The sequence below is a fragment of the Ranitomeya variabilis genome, chromosome 4, assembly GCF_051348905.1.
Source record: "Ranitomeya variabilis isolate aRanVar5 chromosome 4, aRanVar5.hap1, whole genome shotgun sequence".
NCBI lineage: Eukaryota > Metazoa > Chordata > Amphibia > Anura > Dendrobatidae > Ranitomeya > Ranitomeya variabilis.
The window spans coordinates 572,335,299-572,356,377 of NC_135235.1; the positions used below are offsets into that span (position 1 = coordinate 572,335,299).

The window sequence follows — 21,079 nt, forward strand, 5'->3', positions numbered from 1 at the left end:
GCTGGCGCGTGGTGTCTAGGGCATCGTAGGAAACACTCCCCGGCTACTTCCAGTGTCGTGTCAGGTTCAGGTCACGGTCACTTTAGTTCCCATCACCCGAGAGCTAGTCCGTTGTTATTTTGATTTCCCTGCCATTGGGAAAATCATAACAGGTACTGTTGTGAATTCTGTTGTGGGTTCTGCTCTTGGGCTCCCTCCGGTGGTTATAAGTGGTAGTGCTGCTGTTTGTCCATAGCAGTCATCAGGTGCGTCCACTTCGGACGGGGCTATTTAGTCTGGCTTCACCCTTTAGTGAGTGCCAGTTGTTCATTGTTTCTGGAGGATTCACATCTCTTCCTGGTCGCTCCTGCTTGCAGTTCATTTCTACAAGATAAGTTCTGCTTGTTTTTCTGCCCACATGTTGTGGGCCTCATTGTTCAGTGTTTTGCATGTTTTTTCTTGTCCAGCTTTATCTGTGTAAGGACTTATGCAGCCAAGCTGCAAACTCTGGAGAGGCAGATTTACCCTCCATATCTTTAGTTAGATGTGGAGTTTTTTTGTATTATCTGTGGTGGACATTTCATAGTATTTTAATACTGACCGCATAGTTCTCTGTCCTATCTTTTCTATCTAGCTAGATTGGCCTCCTTTGCTAAATTCTGTTTTCAGCCTGTGTATGTTTTTTCCTCTCCTCTCACAGTCAATATTTGTGGGGGGCTGCCTATCCTTTGGGAATTTTCTCTGAGGCAAGATAGTTTTCCCTTTTTCTATCTATAGGGTTAATTAGTCCTCCGGCTGTGTCGAGGTGTCTAGGATTGGTGGGTACATCCCACGGCTACTTCTAGTTGCAGTGCTAAGTCCAGGGTCTGCGGTCAGTACAATTACCACATTCTCCAGAGTACGTCTCATGCCGCTCCTAGGCCACCAGATCATAACAGCGGTAGTATTCAGTAATTATGTGGTGGTAATATGTGGTCTGCTCGTGGTGTGGCAGTATTTATTCCTTTTATGTGGTATTATTTGGTCACTATGTGGTGGTAATATGTGGCCCGACCATGGTGTGGAGGTATTTGTCCCTAACATGTGGTATTATTCGGTCACTATGTGGTAGTAATATGTGGTTTGGTCATGGTGTGGCGGTATTTGTTCCTTGTATGTGGCATTATTTGGTCCTATGTGGTGGTAATATGTGGTCCAACCATGGTGTAGCTGTATTTCTCCCTTGTATGTGATAGTATTCAGTAACTATGTGGTGGTAATATGTGGTCGGGTCACAGTGTGACAGTGTTTGTCCCTTGTATATGGTATTAATGATCATTGTGAAAAAAATATATGTGACTCCTTCTGTTAAAGAAAAATACATAAAAATATATGTAAAAAGAGTATTAGATATTTTAAGAAATGTTTAATAGGTTAGAGTAGAGTAGGGCCCGGTGAAAAGAGTCTACCTTGTCGTGATGGCAGCTTAAAAAATCTTTTGGTCAGAACAAAAGCTGCTGGCTATGTATGTGATATCAGTGGCGTAGGAAGGGGGGTGCGGGGGGGGCGGTCCGCCCCTGGGCGGCACAATGCGGGGGTGGGTCACCGGCGCTGCAGGCTGCAGCTGTTTAACGCTATTGACGTGCGGGCCCGCGCCCGCACGTCAATAGTTAACAGCCGCCAGCCAATCTGAGGCTGGCAGCTGACGTCAGTCCCAGCGTGCATGTCGCCGGCGTCTGACGTCATTGTCAGTCGCTGGCGAGTGCACGCTTCAGCTGCGTGGAGAGAGCAGGAACGTGGTCAGGTAAGCAGAACTTGTTTTTTTTTTCAGTCCCGATCATGTGATGGTAACATTCACCGAAAGAATTTAACTTGTCCATCTGAGGTCTTATTCCTGCTGCATTGTTTTTTATTCTAAAAAATGCATCGGGGGGTGGGGCGCCAAACTCGGGAACAGCCCCAGGCGGCAAAAGCTCTATCTACGCCCCTGTGTGATATGGTGTTTGATGGGAACTGTTAGCATCTGATTAGTGAGGATGTTGGGCAGCAGTTGAGTTTTTCCAAGAGCGGGCAGTGGGACTGTGGTCGGTTTGAGGGGTGGAGGCCGAGCTGGGATGAAACCTGGGTGGAGTCTCAAGGGGGCCCGAAACTTTTGCCAATGTGGGGCCCTGAAATTCCTAGTGACAGCCCTATCTACATATGTGTTGGCCTTATTTCAAAACATACATTCTGGTTCAGACTCCATTTCACAGAAGAGGAGATGTACATAGAATAACCAAGATGGGAGTCAGGATAGATAAATAACTCCTGCTCTCACAATTATATGCGCTAAAGAAATACTCCCATTAGAATTTTTAGAGGCGAAACCTGATGTGAATATGTAGTGTAATGTCTTCTGCTGTCTTCTCCGGGGTCCAGCGCTGCTCCACTCTTCTTCTGGGTCATGTCGCAGCTATTCCATCTTTCCGGATCACCCTGGGGTTTATGTGTGAGACGGAAGTGGCTTTTACAGTGTAAGTCTATGGAGCGTCAGAAGGAGGGTACAAAGGCTTACATTGTACGAGTGACTACCGGCTCACACCTAAACGCCAGGGTGCGCTGACAAGTCAGAATAATCGTCACATGACCCAAAAGAGTACCGGAGCGGAGCTGGACCCAGGAGATGATGGCAATTGGTGAATATATAAGTACACTACACTATATGGACATTCACACAGGTTGAGACCACAAACAATGTTAATTGCCCTGTTTCTTTAAATATTTTTAAAATAATAAACTACCCCTCAAACCTTTTTAATGTTTGTGCAAATTTGTGTAGATAAGAGTATTATTTTACTAATGGATCTAATTAATAATGCAATATCTTTATAGCCTTTACACGATTATCTGCGCCTGCGCATACAAAAAAACAAAACAAAAACTACAGAACAGGGCATTCTGGGAAATTTCTCCTATTTACGCCACAGCCACTAGAGGTAGCTTTGCTTCTACGGCTCGGTGGCGCGGCCATGTTTGCGAAGTGCAAATTTGCTCCACGAAAATGGCGGCGGCCGCGGCGGCGACGGGCAAGGTTGCAGATTAGTAAAGTGTGTGTGCAGGATGGGACGGGCAGGAAGGTGAGCAGCAATGGCGCAGCTAATTGTTGTTGTCGATGCGTTATGTCTGCATAGCAGCCGTAATGAGAGGAACAAGTCCAACATGGCTGTGATAGTTATACCTATAAAGCCAGTTCTTGTCCGGCTGCAGTGCAGTGGTTCTGTCGTGTTCAGCCATGCTGGTACTTGTAGTTCCCTGCAATATTATGTGGTGCATGCATTATTTACACTTATTTAGTGACAGCTTCCTTTAAATAAGTGTATTTCCTGTAATTATTATAACAGAAAAGGTCTCTGCTTGCTGGGAGTGAATGGAAGCTTTTTTGTTGGCCATTAACATTCCCATGTTGCCTATATTGCAGAGTCTGGCTGGCGACATAAGACACTGGTGTAAAAGGGGGTGTTCATGTGGAAAACAAGTATGGGCCCGCTTCATGTTTCGCCTGTTCCTCATCTGTGCCTCTATATAAGTCGATTTCATTGTGGGCGAAGGTTTTGTTCATGGGCAATTCATCAATTGTGACTTTTAAAGTCGCAGCACGTACTCCAGTCTGCAACTCCCACCTCCCCGTTGTAGTGAAGCATGGGACTTGATGCTGTTATAAGTTAGTGTAATAATAAATGGCACCATCATATGCTGCAACGCTTTACATCATCCTCATCATCATCATCACTGTCCCCATTGGGGCTCACAATCTAGACTCCCTATCAGTATGTCTTTGGAGTGTGGGAGGAAACTCACAAACATGGGGAGAACACACAGACTCCTTGGTGGGATGTGAACCCAGGACCCCAGCGCTGCAAACCAGCAGTGCTAACCACCGAGCTTCCGAAAAAGCACTAAAGGCCCTAAAAGGCTTAAAGAGGAACTAAACTGTCATTTTTTTCCATTAATACTGTACATCATCAATGCAGCTGAAGACAGGTACGCAGACTGGGGAAATTCAGGGGTTTGGAAGCCACTTACATGCTTTTTTTTTTTTTTTTTTTACAGGATTGAAGACAAATCTCCGTATAAAGTTATTTACAAAGTTTCATAACTTAACATCCAGGTCAAAATCATTAAAAAAAAAACCAAAACCTTTTATTTAATCTTTAACCCCCTTCACAACATCCGCCGTACATGTATGGCACAAGTTGGAAGCAGCCAGGACCTGCCGCTAAGAATCGCAGTGCTCTGCCTGCCATTGATAACCTGTTAAATGCTGCTGTCAATCTCTGACAGCAGCATTTAACTCGTGCCAACATGCATGCGCATCATTCTCTCCACCCATATGTGCGCCCCTGATTTGATCGCAGGTCCCCGATGGGTTGTCTTGACAGCCAGGGGTCAAGTGATGACCCCATGCCTGTCATTACGGAGCCCCTTTGAACCCCTGCCTGTGGTCGGGCTTCAATGCAGACTGAGTTTTGCTGTATGCAGCGATGTTGAGGCATCGTAGTATATGGCACACTTGATTGGACAATCGCAGCTATAAGTCCCCTCAGGAGGCTAACAGTAAGGGGTCACTCACGCTTGTGAATAAATCGGACCAATGCAATTACTGGTAGATAAAAAATCAGATTGCATTTGGGCCAATATTATTATATGATTCTGTGCTCATCTGCACTTTTTTGAGCTCCGGATTGGATCGGATTCGCAGTGACACTGATTCAGTAGATCCCTTCTGTAGAGAAATCCGCAGCCTGGTTATTGTTTAATCATCAATAGAAGTTTTGGTTTCCTAAGCTTTTGGTGCATTGTGGCAGTACTGTGGGTAGAGTCTTCTGCTCAGCCTCGGACCCTCCGCTCAAGTGTCTTTATCTTCTTCCTGTTTTAAATTCATGCTGGCACCATCCTAAAGCACGAGCGGCACATGCTCCGGTTGATTTTGTGGCGGTCTTTAGTAAAATGGAAGCGCATGTGCCGATTTATATCTTGGCTCATCATGACACTTGGCTAGGACATCTCTGGTGCAATATTTAAAACAGAAGATTCAGGCACTAATGACAGCGGAGGGGCCGGGGAAGACCCTACCCACAGTACCACCCCAATGCACGGAGAGCTTAAGAAAACGAAACTTGTAATGATGATTAAACAACAACCAGGCTTTGAATTTCTTCAATGAAAGGATCTATTAAATCAGTATAATAGCGCCATTATGGCTAAGTGTGCTCCCTTCCTCCTTTCTATGCCAGCATGTATCAGAGTGTGAAGGTGGCGAGCTCAGCTCATTAGCTAAGCCAGCCCCCTTCTCTGAATTCTGACTGGTGCTCTTTGTGTCATTTTATGTTGTAGGTAGCCATGCAGAACATGCAGTTTTTGGCCCGGTTCTTTGGGCTGACTTATCCGTTACCGCTGTGCGGAGCTGTTATTTCCCGTACTATATCTTGCCGTCTTCTCTCTACTGGATCCTCCGTTTGTTCCAAATCCCGGAACTTAGTTAGTCGCAAGAAAGATGTGACTGAGAAGAAGCTGGTGAGTCCAACAGTGAAACCCAGACAAGTTCATATTTGGTGGATTTTCCTATATAGAATTAATTTTAGATTTCTGTTTTTTATCCCAGACCCGTTATTTTGTTGATCATCGTAAAGTCCGTGTGCTGGGAGGCACTGGTGGAGACGGAGCTTCCTGCTTCCACAGTGAACCAAGGAAGGAGTTTGGAGGACCAGATGGAGGAGATGGTGGAAATGGAGGACACGTGATATTTAAAGGTAATCGACTGTCAATGTTGTGGACTAATTGTGCCATCACCAGTAGATCATATCTGACCAGTGCGTGAACTTTTGCTGCCATCATTTTTATTTTTTTTTTGTTTCTGATCATTTCATTTTCTATATGCAGCGTCATTGCATACCTATGTGTCTCCATGGTAACAGACTACAAACAAGCATTTTGTAGTCTGATGTCTGAGTCATGTGTGTTACCCCCCATATATGAATTCATCAATTCCTATGTATTCGGGGCACCTTCAGAATAATTGTCAGTGACGTTTCCTAGATTGTCACCTTGTCTCGTGTTTTTTCTCTAGTGGACCATTGTGTAAAATCGCTCTCCTCCATTGCTTCGGTGTACCAAGGATATCAAGGGGAACGTGGGCGTAGCAAAAATTGTTATGGAAAGAGTGGTGACACCCTATACATTAAGGTGAGCAGGGTGGATACATACATATGAGCTGATAACGTGGGATTATCTGCCCTTACAAATGACGTATCTTCAGCAGATCCCTTCGACACTTACAAAATATATCTTGTGACTGGATAGAAGTAAGGAAGCCAATCATTGGGACGAGTTATAACTTCTTGCATAGTCACCTAGTTGGTGTCTCTACATTGTCAGGTCCCTGTTGGAACGTTGGTAAAGGAGGATGGGGTAACCCTCGCTGATCTCTCCACACCTGGGGAGGAATTCGTTGCTGCTTATGGAGGAGCCGGAGGAAAAGGTAACAGATTCTTCCTCAGCAATGAGAACCGAGCTCCAGTGATGGCCACACCGGGTGATCCAGGAGAAGAACGGTGCCTGCATCTGGAACTGAAAACTATGGCTCATGCTGGCATGGTGAGGGTTAATACAGTCTGCCTAGATTTTTTTTTTCCTGTGTAGCCTCTAGGGTGTTATCCCCTTGCTCAGTGAGGTAACTTTAAAGTTTTCAGGGACCCAATGCAGTTTACAACAGGACCCCTACTATCTCCAGTCTCTAATAGTACTGGTCTTCTCATTTAGGCGAAAGGGATCTGTTGGTCCACCTTAAGCTCTATGGCCAACAAATAAATCCAAAATGGAGGGTATATTAGTCAAAGACACCACCATGCTCCAAAACCAAATGGAGTGGAGCACGTGGAGGAGAAAAAGGTACCAATAACATGTACCAGGACACTCCAAACGATTAATTATAACAGGAGAAAAAACGGAGTAAATGTCCAACAATCACTTAAATGATATATTTATTAAATCAATAAGTCACAAAGAATTAGTCCAAACAATTTACATACACAAGTAGTTTTACAAATTCATTCAGCTAAAGAGAGCCGGGTAGCACAGACAAAAACTGGTGTAGAACCAACTAGACGCCTGCTATATAACGTAAAGTGCATAGTGCAACCATATATGGGTACATTTCCCTGGGATATGCTACTAGAGTAGTATATGCGCTCACATGAGCCCTGTACACAGGCTCGGAGATAACGTATGCATCGTAAATAGCCACCAGGTTCTTACCCCTAAGTAGGCGTCAGATGAGGGTCCACACCGTCGCCCCCCCGACGCGCGTTTTGCGTCGGCTTCTTCGGGGGGCGGTCAATATGGCCGTAGTATGACGGCAAGTGCTGCACCCACCATAATTACACCCATGGTATTTCTACCCAAAAGCACCTCTACTGAGATCATGTATATAATGGCACAGGGTTCCAGTGTGCAGACCAATGCGTGGTCTTAAATATAGCTATTGCTGTTTATGTACTTTAAAAAATGCAATGGCCCATCGCTACTACAGCGACAGTCACGATGCCCCCATTGCTATTACATTGGCTTTCACAGTGCTCCATCTCTATTACAGACAGCGGTACTCATAGTGCCCCATCGCTATTACATCGGCATTCACAGTGCCCCCATTGCTTTTACAGCGGCATTCACAGTGCCCCATCACTATTAAAGCAACAGTCCTAGTGCCCCATCGCTATTACAGCGACTGTCACAGTGCCCCATCACTATTACATCGGCATTCACAGTTCCCCATCGCTATTACAGCGACAGTCACAGTGCCCCCATCACTATTACAGCAGCATTCTCACAATGCCCCCTTCGCTATTACAGCGTCAGTCACAGTGCCCCATCACTATTACATCGGCATTCACAGTTCCCCATCGCTATTACAGCGGCATTCTCACAATGCCCCATCACTATTACAGCAGCATTCTCACAATGCCCCATCACTATTACAGCAGCATTCTCACAATGCCCCATCACTATTACAGCGGCATTCTCACAATGCCCCATCACTATTACAGCGGCATTCTCACAATGCCCCCATCGCTATTACAGCAACATTTTCACAATGCCCCCATCGCTATTACAACGGCATTCACAGTGCCCTGTCGCTATTACAGCGGCATTCACAGTGCTCCAATTACAAAGTTGGTAAGATATTTTCATGACATAGCTGTCGGGTGACCTGGGACCAGGGACTCCTTCCCTGTCCCTGACACAAGGGGGCTCCCTAGCTTGTCCTATTCCCTAGGATATTTCTGAAGGTGAATATGCTGGGGCTGCCACCCTTGCCTTATCTTCTGAGTTAGCCCTCCGTCTGTTCTCTTCCCTCACCCAGGGAAGAGGGGTGCTACTGTGCACCGCAGTACACCAACCCGACAAACAAGGCTACACAAACAAGGGTTAACTGACAACACCAGGGGAAAGGAGGGCGGCTCATACTCCATATCTGGTGGTCTTGTCAGATTATTCAAAAATTTTGAAACATCATTTCTCATATTTTAAAGGAAGTGATGCATATTCACATAAAATAAACACCGGAACATATCTTCCTAAATCTACCGACAGTTCCAAATACCAAACATGTATCTAGGCTGGTCTCCTTCATTCTCGCAGCTGGTAAGCTTCTGATACCCACGTTATGGCGCCCACCCAATATTTCAAGCAATACTCAGTTGATACCTAAGATTGACCAATTGTACCATACTGAGGAATTGGCAGCGCTTTCTACCCATATCCTTTCCTCCTTTTCGAGTGTCTGGAGTCCTTGGGTAATAATAATAATAATCTTTATTTTTATATAGTGCTAACATATTCCGCAGCGCTTTACAGTTTGCACACATTATCATCGCTGTCCCCGATGAGGCTCACAATCTAAATTCTCTATCAGTATGTCTTTGTAGTGTGGGAGGAAACCGGAGAACACAGAGGAAACCCACGCAAACACGGGGAGAACATACAAACTCTTTGCAGATGTTGTCCTTGGTGGGATTAGAACTCAGGACTCCACCGCTGCAAGGCTAACCACTGAGCCACCGTGCGGCCCCAACTTACAGTTATATGAAAAAGTTTGGGCACCCCTATTAATCTTAAGCTTAATGTTTTATAAAAATTGTTTTTTTTTTGCAACAGCTATTTCAGTTTCATATATCTAATAACTGTTGGACACAGTAATGTTTCTGCCTTGAAATGAGGTTTATTGTACTAACAGAAAATGTGCAATATGCATTCAAACAAAATTTGACAGGTGCATAAGTATGGGCACCTCACCAGAAAAGTGACATTAATATTTAGTAGATCCTCCCTTTTGCAAAAATAACAGCCTCTAGTCGCTTCCTGTAGCTTTTAATGAGTTCTTGGATCCTGGATGAAGGTATCTTTGACTATTCCTCTTTACAAAACAATTCCAGTTCAGTTAAGTTTGATGGTCGCCGAACATGGACAGCCCTCTTCAAATGATCCCACAGATGTTCAATGATATTCAGGTCTGGGGACTGGGATGGCCATTCCAGAACAGTGTAATTGTTCCTCTGCATGAATGCCTGAGTAGATTTGGAGCGGTGTTTTGGATCATTGTCTTGCTGAAAGATCCATCCCCTGCGTAACTTCAACTTTGTCACTGATTCTTGAACATTGTCAAGAATCTGCTGATACTGAGAGGAATCCATGCGTCCCTCAACTTTAACAAGATTCCCGGTGCCGGCATTGGCCACACAGCCCCAAAGCATGATGGAACCTCCACCAAATTTTACTGTGGGTAGCAAGTGTTTTTCTTGGAATGCTGTGTTTTTTTGCCGACATGCATAACACCTTTTTGTATGACCAAACAACACAATCTTGGTTTCATCAGTCCACAGGACCTTCTTCCAAAAAGAAATTGGCTTCTCCAAATGTGCTTTTGCATACGTCAGTCGACTCTGTTTGTGGCGTGCTTGCAGAAACGGCTTCTTTCGCATCACTGTCCCATACAGCTTCTCCTTGTGCAAAGTGCGTTGTATAGTTGACCGATGCACAGTGACACCATCTGCAGCAAGTTGATGCTGCAATTCCCTGGAGGTGGTCTGAGGGTTGTCCTTGACTGATCTCACCATTCTTCTTCTCTGCCTTTCTGATGTTTTTCTTGGCCTGCCACTTCTGGCCTTAACAAGAACTGTACCTGTGTTCTTCCATTTCCTTACTATGTTCCTCACAGTGGAAATTGACAGGTTAAATCTCTTAGACAGCTTTTTGCATCCTTCCCCTGAACAACTATGTTGAATAATCTTTGTTTTCAGATCATTTGACAGTTGTTTTGAGGAGCCCATGATGCCACTCTTCAGAGGAGATTCAAACAGGAGAACAACTTGCAAGTGGCCACTTTAAGTAGCTTTTCTCATGTTTGCATACACCTGGCTATGAAGTTCAAAGCTCAATGAGGTTACAAAACCAAAAAAAGTGCTTTAGTAAGTCAGTAAAAAGTAGGTAGGAGTATTTAAAACAAGAAAATGATAAGGGTGCCCATACTTATGCACCTGTCAAATTTTGTTTGAATGCAGATTGCACATTTTCTGTTAGTACAATAAACCTCATTTCAAGGCAGAAACATTACTGTGTCCAACAGTTATTAGATATATGAAACTGAAATAGCTGTTGCAAAAAAAACAATTTTTATAAAACATTAAGCTTAAGATTAATAGGGGTGCCCAAACTTTTTCATATAACTGTATAGTAACGTATAGGAACTCTGTTAAGTTCATGTCCCTTTGTGTGCCAGACCCCACTCCTGTATCTTAGACATTATTGATCTTCCAACAGACCTTTTTCCACCTCTTTACCCTCCTTCCCCTGTTTATTTCTCCCCCCCCCCCCCCTTCCCAAGTTATATTTACCCCTCATGTTTGTTGTTTCTAGTTGCTCACTTAACTCACTTTTGGTGACTTATGATTTCTAAAACTTGTAGTTATTTAACTCTGCACGTTTGTGTGACAATAGTAACCAAAAATCCTTCATTAATAATGCAATGATTGAGGAGTTTTTGTAAACTGGTCAAATTGACTGATGACATCTTTACATCTGAGTTTCTTGAGATATTTTTGATTATTGTATGATTTGCTGTATCTTTCACGTTTACCCTACTTGATTTATATGCTGTTGTCATTTAACTCTGGATTCTTAATAAACAAAACATTTAAAACAAAACAAAACTGAAAGCACCAGGTATGCAAATATACACTCACATATAACAGAGGAATGCACCGTGGAGGATTGGCAAAAAAAACAAAGTAGAGAAGGGAAGGTAATTACCACAATTACAAACCCACGCAACAGTCACAGGTAGCTCCTCTAAAACTCCTCATAGGGAACACCTCTCCTAAGCCATGCTGCAAAAGCTAGCTCTGACATGGGTTTGAATCAGGGCCAGATTATAAAGGGGATGGGAGTGGGTAACTGACCTTAGCTGAGAGCTCTAGAGTTTTCAACATGGCCGATTAACCCCTGTTCTGCCAAAATAAATAAACACCATTAAAACGACGGAGAAGTGCTTCTTCTCAGTGCTGGAGTAGGAGCAATCAGACGTTGCGATCTTCTGGCTCCTCTCTGTTGCGGTTACCCTGTGACAGATATATTACACAGTTTCTTATTTTCATGTGTACTAGTGATTTATAAAATTCAGATTAAAATGACAGATACGCTTTAACTTTTCATGTCTCTGCTGTATGGATGTGACCTGGTCGCCTTAATTTCTCAGCATTTCTTCCTTTGAGCTAATGACAATTTTGTTCAGTCAGTCAGAAGTAAAGTTATATGTAACACATTTTCCTGTTTTTAGGTGGGATTTCCCAATGCCGGCAAATCGTCTTTGTTACGCCTCCTTACAAATGCCCGTCCCGCTGTGGCTGCCTATCCATTCACCACCCTCAATCCTCACGTCGGGGTGATCAATTACCAAGATTATGAGCAGATAGCAGGTTAGTGACCCTTATAGAGCAGCTTTTGGGTTTGTGGTAAAATAAAATAAGGAGCTGGTAATGTCTGCTGAACTCTGACAATCCCTCCTTCTCTGAGATAAGGGCGCCAGATGCTCCACTTACTGGGTACAATTTTTGCCATCAAACCTGCTCATTTAATAAAACAAGTAGTATATCTGTACAAAGTGTATTAAGATTCCTGCTCCATATAAAATAATATCGATAAATTAAATATTCATTCTGATAAGTAAATTCAAATATTCCTTTTGTAACGCCAAAATCAGCCACTTGGTGGCGCTATAGTGCTGTCTTTGTTTTCCTTGACTATGGACTCGGGTGCTAATTTCTCCCTTTTTTTTTTTTTTTTTTGCTTAAAGTGTTACAGGTAGAAAGATTATCATTGTCTATAATGTTTTAGGACATAAAACCTAACAAGATTTGAGGTGTAAAGAGAAAAAAATGCCTTCATTACTAAATGTGTAACTATTCTTTCTTTTTGGCATCTTAGTGGCTGACGTTCCAGGCATCATAGAAGGAGCCCACCAGAACCGGGGTCTGGGACTAGCTTTTCTCAGACACATCGAGAGGTGTCGGATTCTGCTGTACGTGCTGGACCTCACACACCCGGAGCCATGGACTCAGCTGAGCTCTTTACAGTATGAACTGCGCCAATTTGACGAGAGTCTTCTACTCCGTCCCCATGTCATTGTAGCCAACAAATTGGACCTTCCTAATGCCAGAAAGACCCTGGAGGTTCTGCGGGGGAAGGTAAAAGGCAGGATCGTTGCAGTGTCCGCCTTGACTGGGGATAATGCTGAAGAGCTTATACTTCATCTACGAGAGTTGTATGATGGGCACAAGCCAGAAAGAAAGAAAGATGAGTCTTACAGGGGCTGGTGAAGACGTCTGTAACAAATGTGCTTGATGTGGGCATTGCCTACAGATGGACCTGGGCTTTATCTTGCCTCCAGGATGGATTGGCTATGTCTGTTCTGTCTCGTCTTCATCCAGTCTAATTTACTGAGTCCTTTTCTTCCTGTAATACAGGAGATTTTTATTTTGTGCCCGATTTCATCTGCATTTTTACTGCAATACATAAATAAACCACTATGTGGAGATGTGAGCACTAGGTTAGCCACTAGGAGGCACGATGTACAAAATACATTTTAAAACAATTGTGTTATAAATGAATTACAGCGAAACAATCCTCCTAATCTCTCCCAGTGTATTTCATATTTGCAGAAATTTTCACAATAGTAGCATTTTTGTAAAAACTATTTAGAACACAAAATTACAACATCATGGAGATTTTGCTTTACTTGCTGTTAAAGAAGCAATCCTCCTATCAAAATGTTTATCCTCTTTATATACTGCAATCTTCATATTCTATAGTGCTGTGCAATTACAGTTGCTCACTTTGCCTTTCTGCCCAGTTAATTCTTCTCTTTTCCATTAGGTCTATGCCATCAAGTGATTAAAACTGACCTTCTGAATCCTTCAAAGTGATATGTAGAAACAGGAGGTCAATTTTCCCTGTATGAGTAATAATTTACTGCAAAATTCCCTGGCAGATGAGAGAGAGAGAGAGAGAGAGCAGCTGGGTCAGGAGTTGAAGAGGGCAATGATTTCTGAAGGGAAAAGAGGCTTCCTATTTCTACATACAGCAGAGAAAAGAGAATAATTAGCTGGGTAGAAAGGTAAAATGAGCAATTGTAAGTACACAGTGCTATGTAATGTGATGACTGTAATATATTCAGATGTTAAAAACTTTGCTTGGAGGAGTGCGTCTTTAATTATATGAGATTATAATAACCACTTTATGTGTCAAGACAAAGTTGATGTACATTTGTACAGTGGATTTCTAAATCCCCTTTCCTTAAAAAGAAATTTCTATGTGTGTCTTGCTGGCAATACGATAGTAAGAAATGTGAGGAAATGCATAGATTATGGCTACTATTACTGTGCCCCACTGTATCATGGGGAGGCTCTTCCCTTTCCTCACTTAGTTCTCTCTGGCAGACAATCACAGCGAGGGAATTTTCTCATTGTCCGGAGACTTGTCCGAGCCTACGCCTGTAGAATATGACCTACCGTAATTTAGATAAGCAAAGTCGTAGTTGATCATCAAACATGTCTGTCTGGTGTTTCTTCATTCCATTTAAGAGCCCATAAAATTATTTATTTTTAGTCTGTGGCTAAAAACATGTAGCTCATTAGTGAGAAAGTAGTAGTAATATTTAAACAGAAGCTAGTGTGAGAGAGAGCCAGGGCCGTATTCATAGCCGAGGATTGTGGTATATCGGTGCCCTGGCCTCCCATCACATTTATACTGTGTCCATTACTCATCATACCTACGATTCCAGGTTCAGCGCCGTCAGGGTCTCTTCTCTGTTGCAAGAGACGTTTTTTAATCGGTTTCGCATGAATTGAGACACAGTCCTTTACAACTTTCAACTGAACAACTTTACTGACTTTAGGACACAGCACATCCAGTTCTGTTTCAGCATCGACATCATGTTTCAAGCTGTACACATCTTTCTCTTTCCCTGTTCTCTTCCCTTTGTCACTAAGCAAGTTTCCGGGTAGGACCGTATCATACGGCTCCTCAGTATCCTCCCTGTTTAGCTCTACTTCAGTTTGGGTTCCCTCGTCTGTTTCACACCGGACATGAGGGCATCAGCCCACAAAGCAATACTCCACATGGTGAGCGACCTGCCCGTCTCTACTGCTGTGTCCACCATGAAGCTCCTTCTTTTTCACTGACTGTCAATGCTACTCCTGTCACTACTGTAGTCTTCCTCCCTGGCCCTGGATGGCTGGGCCTACTCTTAAACGTTGCGGGGTCACGACGCCGTCCCCAGGGCTATAGCTCTGCTGGATATTACGGGCTCCCTGGCCCCAACTGCCTACAAGGATGTCCCCCTAACTTACCCACAGTGACTCCTCCTAAGTATTAACCGTTAACTATCTACAGTGCTATTTCCAACACTATGATGTACCCCATCTTGTGGCTATAAGTGAGTACTACGCTTTCCCTATTTGAAAGTAAAATACATAACCACAACAGTTAAACATGACATACGGTACAGGGACAAGTAAGAAATGCAAGGACATAATGCACCCCCTTACACTATCATCAGAAAATGACTTATATATATATTTTTTTTTATATATTTTAATATTTTTTGACTTTTTTTTTTCCATGTTATGATTTTTTATGAAAAACAAAATTAGTAATTTTGGAATATTCATGCTGGCCACCATTGCTTTTTTAGACTGATAGAGATGGGTGAACCCGAACAGTAAAGTTCGGCTTCCGCGCCGAACACCTACTGTTCGGGCACTGACACCGAACATGGACTTCACCAGGAAGTCTGAGTTACTGTTTGGGTTTGGCTGCCTGAACAGTAGGTGTTTGTACCACTGTCATGTGCATGACAGCGGGGCAAAGATCGCTTATGATCGGCAGTGAAATCATTACCGCCGGTCAGATAGCCGCAGTTCCCACGCTGTCAAAAGACAGCATGAACAAGCAGCTGTGATTGGAGGTATAAAGTTTACTTCCGTCACTGGTGTCAGCTGATGGGAGTACTGCTCCCATCAGCCAATGCCTGTTGCCGCTAGTAACAGTGAGAGCAGGAGCGGCTGATGGAAGTATTCATCAGCAGGAGCCTGCAATGTAAATAAGTAAAAAAAAACAAACATAATTGTGGGTTCACCAGTATTTTTGATAACCAGCCAGACAAACCTCACAGCTGGGGGCTGCAACCCTCAGCTGTCAGCTCCAGCAAGGCTAGTTATCAAGAATAGATGGGCCCCCATGCCGTATTTTTAAATTATTTAAATAAATAATTAAAAGAAAATGGCATGGGGTCTCCCCATTTTTGACAACCAGCCTTGCTAAAGCAGGCAGCTGGGGGGCTGGTATTCTCAGGCTGGTAAGGTACCATGGATATTGATCCCACCTCCTCCCCTACCTAAAAATGGAAGCCCACAAAAGGTGCATTTATTAGATACACTAATTCTGGCGTGTTGCCCGACTCTTCCCACTTACTCTTCCCACTTGCCCCTGTAGTGCTGGTGACATCAAGCCTACGGCTTAGTAATGGAGAGGTGTCTATAAAAATAACAAACGCAGTTATCCTCACCTAAGGTCTTTGCTCCTCATAAGGAATTTGAGGAGGTAGGTTCCAGGGAACGGGACAACCCGACCAGCTGCTTCCAAAGCGAGAAGCACCTCGGCATTCTATATCCCTTCTCTGAGCTTACTGCGAGCTGGACTGCTTCTCTGACTGGACCCTCCGGATTCCACACTGTCCACCAACACAGTCCTTCTTCTTACAGATGGAGCAACACTCAAAGACACCAATGACAGGCTCATAGAGTCCTTTGGAAGGTCAGCCATTGAAGCGGCCGTTTCTACATTGTGCCTTTCTCCACCTAGGTGGCAAAGTCTATAGCTGCATGGGCTAAGTAGCTCCGTCAAGCGCAACCGGAGGAATTGGCCAGCCTCGCGGACCAAATTTCTAATGCAGGAAAGTACATAGTATCCGTCTACCTGATCGCTGCTGCTTGGGCGTCCAGCAATATAGTGGCGATCCGAACGACTAGTTGGCTCAAGGTGTGGCAGGCGGACTTAATCCTCAAAGAAGTCTCTTACCAACTTACCTTTTCAGGGTTCCCCTCTATTTGGCTACAAGCTGGACCAAATTATTAAGAAGGCCACCGGAGTGAGAAGCTTTCTCCTTCCTCAGGCCAAACCTCGCCGTCCTCCTTTGAAGCGTGAGTTTTGATACTTTCGGCCCCTTCACCGTTTTTCTTCGACTGAGGATTTCTCCTACCAAGAGAGGCCACAGGCTCGTCAGGATAGGAAAAGGGTTTCCTTTAAACCTCCTTCGGGTGTTCCCATAATGCACAGGGTAGGTCCCCCAGGACTGTGTGATTTTTCCGCCGCATGATCCATCCTGGATCTAAGATTACTAAACAAAAGGAGTTCATCTGTGTCATTTCAGGATGGAGTCTCTTCGTTCAGTAATTGCTTATCGCTTTGCCTTTCAAGTTCACAACCACTCACAGGGTCTTCACAAAGACCGTGGCAGCCGTATAGCCCATTCTGTGAATCGGAGGTGCATTGCTCTCCCCGTACCTCGATGACATTTTCAACATGGCTCCGTCCTTTTACTAGGCCCAGGAAGGCCTATCCATCATTTAAGGGATTTCGATCTCTCGATTAGCACCGGATTGGGCCAGGAGGTCTTGTTTCACGGAAGTCATCAAATCTTCTCGTGGACGCCCCCTGGAGGCTCCCAAACAGACCGGATCTTCTTTCCCACGGGTTGATCTGCCCCCAGAATTCTCAGTTACTTGCCATCCTTCTAAAAAAAAAACAAAAAAAAACCTTTTATCTCTTGTTCTCAGGCCAGTATTTTCTCCAGGGGGTGGCACACTCCATGCTCCTGTATTGGACTCTCATGGGCCCCTGGGACCTCAATTTAGTCCTGGAGACCCTTAGGAGTTCTCACTTTGACCCACTTCGAGAAGGCTCTCTGTCTTGGACGGTGGTGGTTCTTGTGGCTATCACCTTCATTAGGCACGTCTCGGAGTTGGCAGCTCTTTCCTGTCGCCTATCTTTTATGTTTCTCCACCAGGATAAGGTGGCTTTGCAACCTATACCTTCATTCCTTACCTTGTTGGTGTGCGCTTTTCACCTAAAAGGATATTATCCTCCCTTTTTGTCCGGCTCTGACTCTTCCTCTGTAGCATTCTCTGATCAGGTTAGACCTGGTCAAGGCGATGTGCAAATATCTGGCTATCACCGCCCCCTTTCAGAAGATGGACTCTTTCTTTGTCATTCTTGAGGGTGCACGTAAAGACCTTCTGGCCTCCAGGGCAACTATTACTCGCTGGATCTGGATGGCAATTTTGGATTAAGGCACACTCTACCCGGGCAGTGGGCGCCTCCTGGGCGGTACACCATAGGACTTCCGCTCTGTATAGCGGCAGTCTGGTCCTCCATTCACATGTTCGCTGAATTTTACAGGGTTCATACCTACGTTTTGGCGGATGGCAGCTTGGGTAGAAGGACCATGCAGGCGGCAGTGGTTAGTCCTCCGACCTGAACAGAGTTTTCTTCTGTTCCCTTTCCTCGGACTGCTTTGGGACGTCCCGTGGTTTCCTGTGTCTCCCAATGAAGCGATAGAGAAAACAGGATTTTTAGTTACTCACTGTAAAATCTGTTTCCCGGAGCCTTCATTGGGGGACACAGCACCCTCCCAAGTTTAACAGCTCCGTTTACTGTGTCCTATTGTTACAGTCTGAGTTGTGTGTTTTCTTCCTCTTTTACTTGTTGCTTCTACTGCTTTCTCACTAACTGATTAATCTAGTGCCGGTCGGTGGGGTGTATACTGCAGATGAGGAGCTAACTTTTTTGTGCATAGTGTCAGCCTCCTAGGGGCAGCAGCATACACCCATGGTTTCCTGTGTCCCTCAATGAAGGCGCGGAGAAACAGATTTTACTGTAAGTAGCCAAAAATCCTGTTATTGTTCTGCCCAATGTGGATATCAGAGACCGAAAATAGGACAAAAAGCGGAAGCGTTGGTGCTACATATGTGCTGCTCTTCACTGAAGTCTCTATTACAGGGGTTTGATGTTTCCCATGTTGAATACCCAAAAAAACTTGACTGAAATGATAATAAAATAAAATCATCATGACTTTCTGATGCTCCAGCGCTGTATCTCCGCATCTCCCCACCAGTCTTTGTGGACATGCGTGCAGCATGTGTATATCATGTTCTACAGCACATGACCACTGCAACAGATCAGAATGAGCTCTGAGCCCACGGATTGACTGCAGCGGTCATGTACTTTAGTTGTGTCACTGCTGCAGCCATGTCAGTAAAGGCTGGTTGTGAGCAGATCTGGAGTTTCAGGGAGTAATTAATAATATATATATTTTTTTTCAGTGAGGTCAAGCCTTTTTGAAAATGGAAAACACCTTTTAGGAGTCAAGTGTGCAGGTTATAGAAGAAGGACCTCACCCGGCGTAGACTGCACCAATGTATGGTATAGTTTCCCAGTGGGCAACATGTCAAACTGCATAAGGTGTTATTGAGCAGCTTATGATTTGCCGTCACCAATCAGTCATATTATGATCTCCCCCAGAAGTACATAATGCGCTCCTCTTATTGCAGATGGGTCTTCAGTCTTACAGCACATGCAGGGTTAACCCCTTCCCTTTTCTATATTTCCAAGTAATTAACTCTCCCAGACAGCAAAATGTCTGAATTGAGACTGATGAATTAATCGTGAGCCTTCCCTTGCCGCCCCCGGCATCTGTACCAAACAGTTAAATGGCTCAAATTGTATTTGTCAGCATTTGAAATTAAGCTCATTTCAAGAAACATTCATCATAATTAAGAGGCACAGGGCCAAGTAGAAGTCACGAATGCAAGACGGGACCACAGCGGTAGGCTGACCCTTGTGCAGTGGTTTCTCATTGGAGCTTGTGGCGGTAGACAGTTCCTGTCATTAGTGGGGTGATGTTATATGGGATTGCTTTCCTGCTTAGCCTTTTGTTTTCTAAGTATGAATTGTCGTCAATATGATGACTTTTGGGCTGAACACTGGGTGTATATTTACTGCCATAAAGGATATATATATATATATATATATATATATATATATATATATATATATATACATACACTCACCGGCCACTTTATTAGGTACACCATGCTAGTAATGGGTTGGACCCCTTTTGCCTTCAGAACTGCCTCAATTCTTCGTGGCATAGATTCAACAAGGTGCTGGAAGCATTCCTCAGAGATTTTGGTCCATATTGACATGATGGCATCACACAGTTGCCGCAGATTTGTCGGCTGCACATCCCAAAGATGCTCCATACAAGGCAGGATGGATCCATGCTTTCATGTTGTTTACGCCAAATTCTGACCCTACCATCCGAATGTCTCAGCAGAAATCGAGACTCATCAGACCAAGCAACGTTTTTCCAATCTTCTACTGTCCAATTTCGATGAGCTTGTGCAAATTGTAGCCTCAGTTTCCTGTTCTTAGCTGAAAGGAGTGGTACCCGGTGTGGTCTTCTGCTGCTGTAGCCCATCTGCCTCAAAGTTCGACGCACTGTGCGTTCAGAGATGCTCTTAGGCCTACCTTGGTTGTAACGGGTGGCGATTTGAGTCACTGTTGCCTTTCTATCAGCTCGAACCAGTCTGCCCATTCTCCTCTGACCTCTGGCATCAACAAGGCATTTCCGCCCACAGAACTGCCGCTCACTGGATTTTTTTTCTTTTTCGGGCCATTCTCTGTAAACCCTAGAGATGGTTGTGCGTGAAAATCCCAGTAGATCAGCAGTTTCTGAAATACTCAGACCAGCCCTTCTGGCACCAACAACCATGCCACGTTCAAAGGCACTCAAATCACCTTTCTTCCCCATACTGATGCTCGGTTTGAACTGCAGGAGATTGTCTTGACCATGTCTACATGCCTAAATGCACTGAGTTGCCGCCATGTGATTGGCTGATTAGAAATTAAGTGTTAACAAGAAGTTGGACAGGTGTACCTAATAAAGTGGCCAGTGAGTGTATATATATATATATATAACACACACACACACCCACACACTGTATATACAGTGACCTCTTTGGCAGCAGATTCCACAGTAATGAACGTCTTAGGTCTAATCTCTGTGTACGAGGCCAGCTTTATGTGCACTATTTCCCTAGTGCACTTGTTCGTCAGCAATTGTCAGTGTAAAGTCTGATCGTCTAGCTTCAGGCAGCATAAATCAAGTGTAATAATGTCACTTGTCCCCAAATAAATTATTATAAACAGATCACATTAATTTTGGCAGCAAGCTGTAAAGCAAGTTTTACCAGTTTTTAGCACAGCTGGTCCTAATGACATCTAGTGGCCAAGTTGACAAACAGCAGTCTGTATATGAAGTTAAAAAAAAATAAAAGGTTTGTATAAGATTAGAAAGACATGACTCCTTGCTTCCAAAAACAACCTTAGTGGTATACACAGGTCATGTATGATGTTGCAACTTAGTTCCTTTCACTTTTTCATGCAAAGTGGTGCGGAATATATCGGCGCT

At 44.1% G+C, this 21,079-nt stretch overlaps 1 protein-coding gene across 1 annotated transcript; it reads left to right on the forward strand.

Moving 5' to 3' along the window:
* Window positions 1-2,928: 2,928 nt before the first annotated feature.
* On the forward strand, window positions 2,929-13,176 carry MTG2 (mitochondrial ribosome associated GTPase 2). Its single transcript, XM_077252863.1, has 7 exons — window positions 2,929-3,074; window positions 5,332-5,511; window positions 5,600-5,747; window positions 6,065-6,180; window positions 6,373-6,591; window positions 11,828-11,966; window positions 12,475-13,176. Exons 1-7 carry the CDS (start codon window positions 2,967-2,969, stop codon window positions 12,864-12,866), a joined length of 1,302 nt encoding a protein of 433 aa, XP_077108978.1. The 5' UTR covers window positions 2,929-2,966; the 3' UTR covers window positions 12,867-13,176.
* Window positions 13,177-21,079: the final 7,903 nt, after the last annotated feature.

Coding starts and splice junctions, on each gene's coding strand:
- MTG2 (XM_077252863.1), top strand. CDS start 2,967: ATGTTTGCGAAGTGCAAATTTGCTCCACGAAAATGGCGGCGGCCGCGG. Junction 5,512..5,599: donor ATGTGACTGAGAAGAAGCTG/GTGAGTCCAACA, acceptor TTTTTATCCCAG/ACCCGTTATTTTGTTGATCA. Junction 5,748..6,064: donor AGGACACGTGATATTTAAAG/GTAATCGACTGT, acceptor TTTTTTCTCTAG/TGGACCATTGTGTAAAATCG.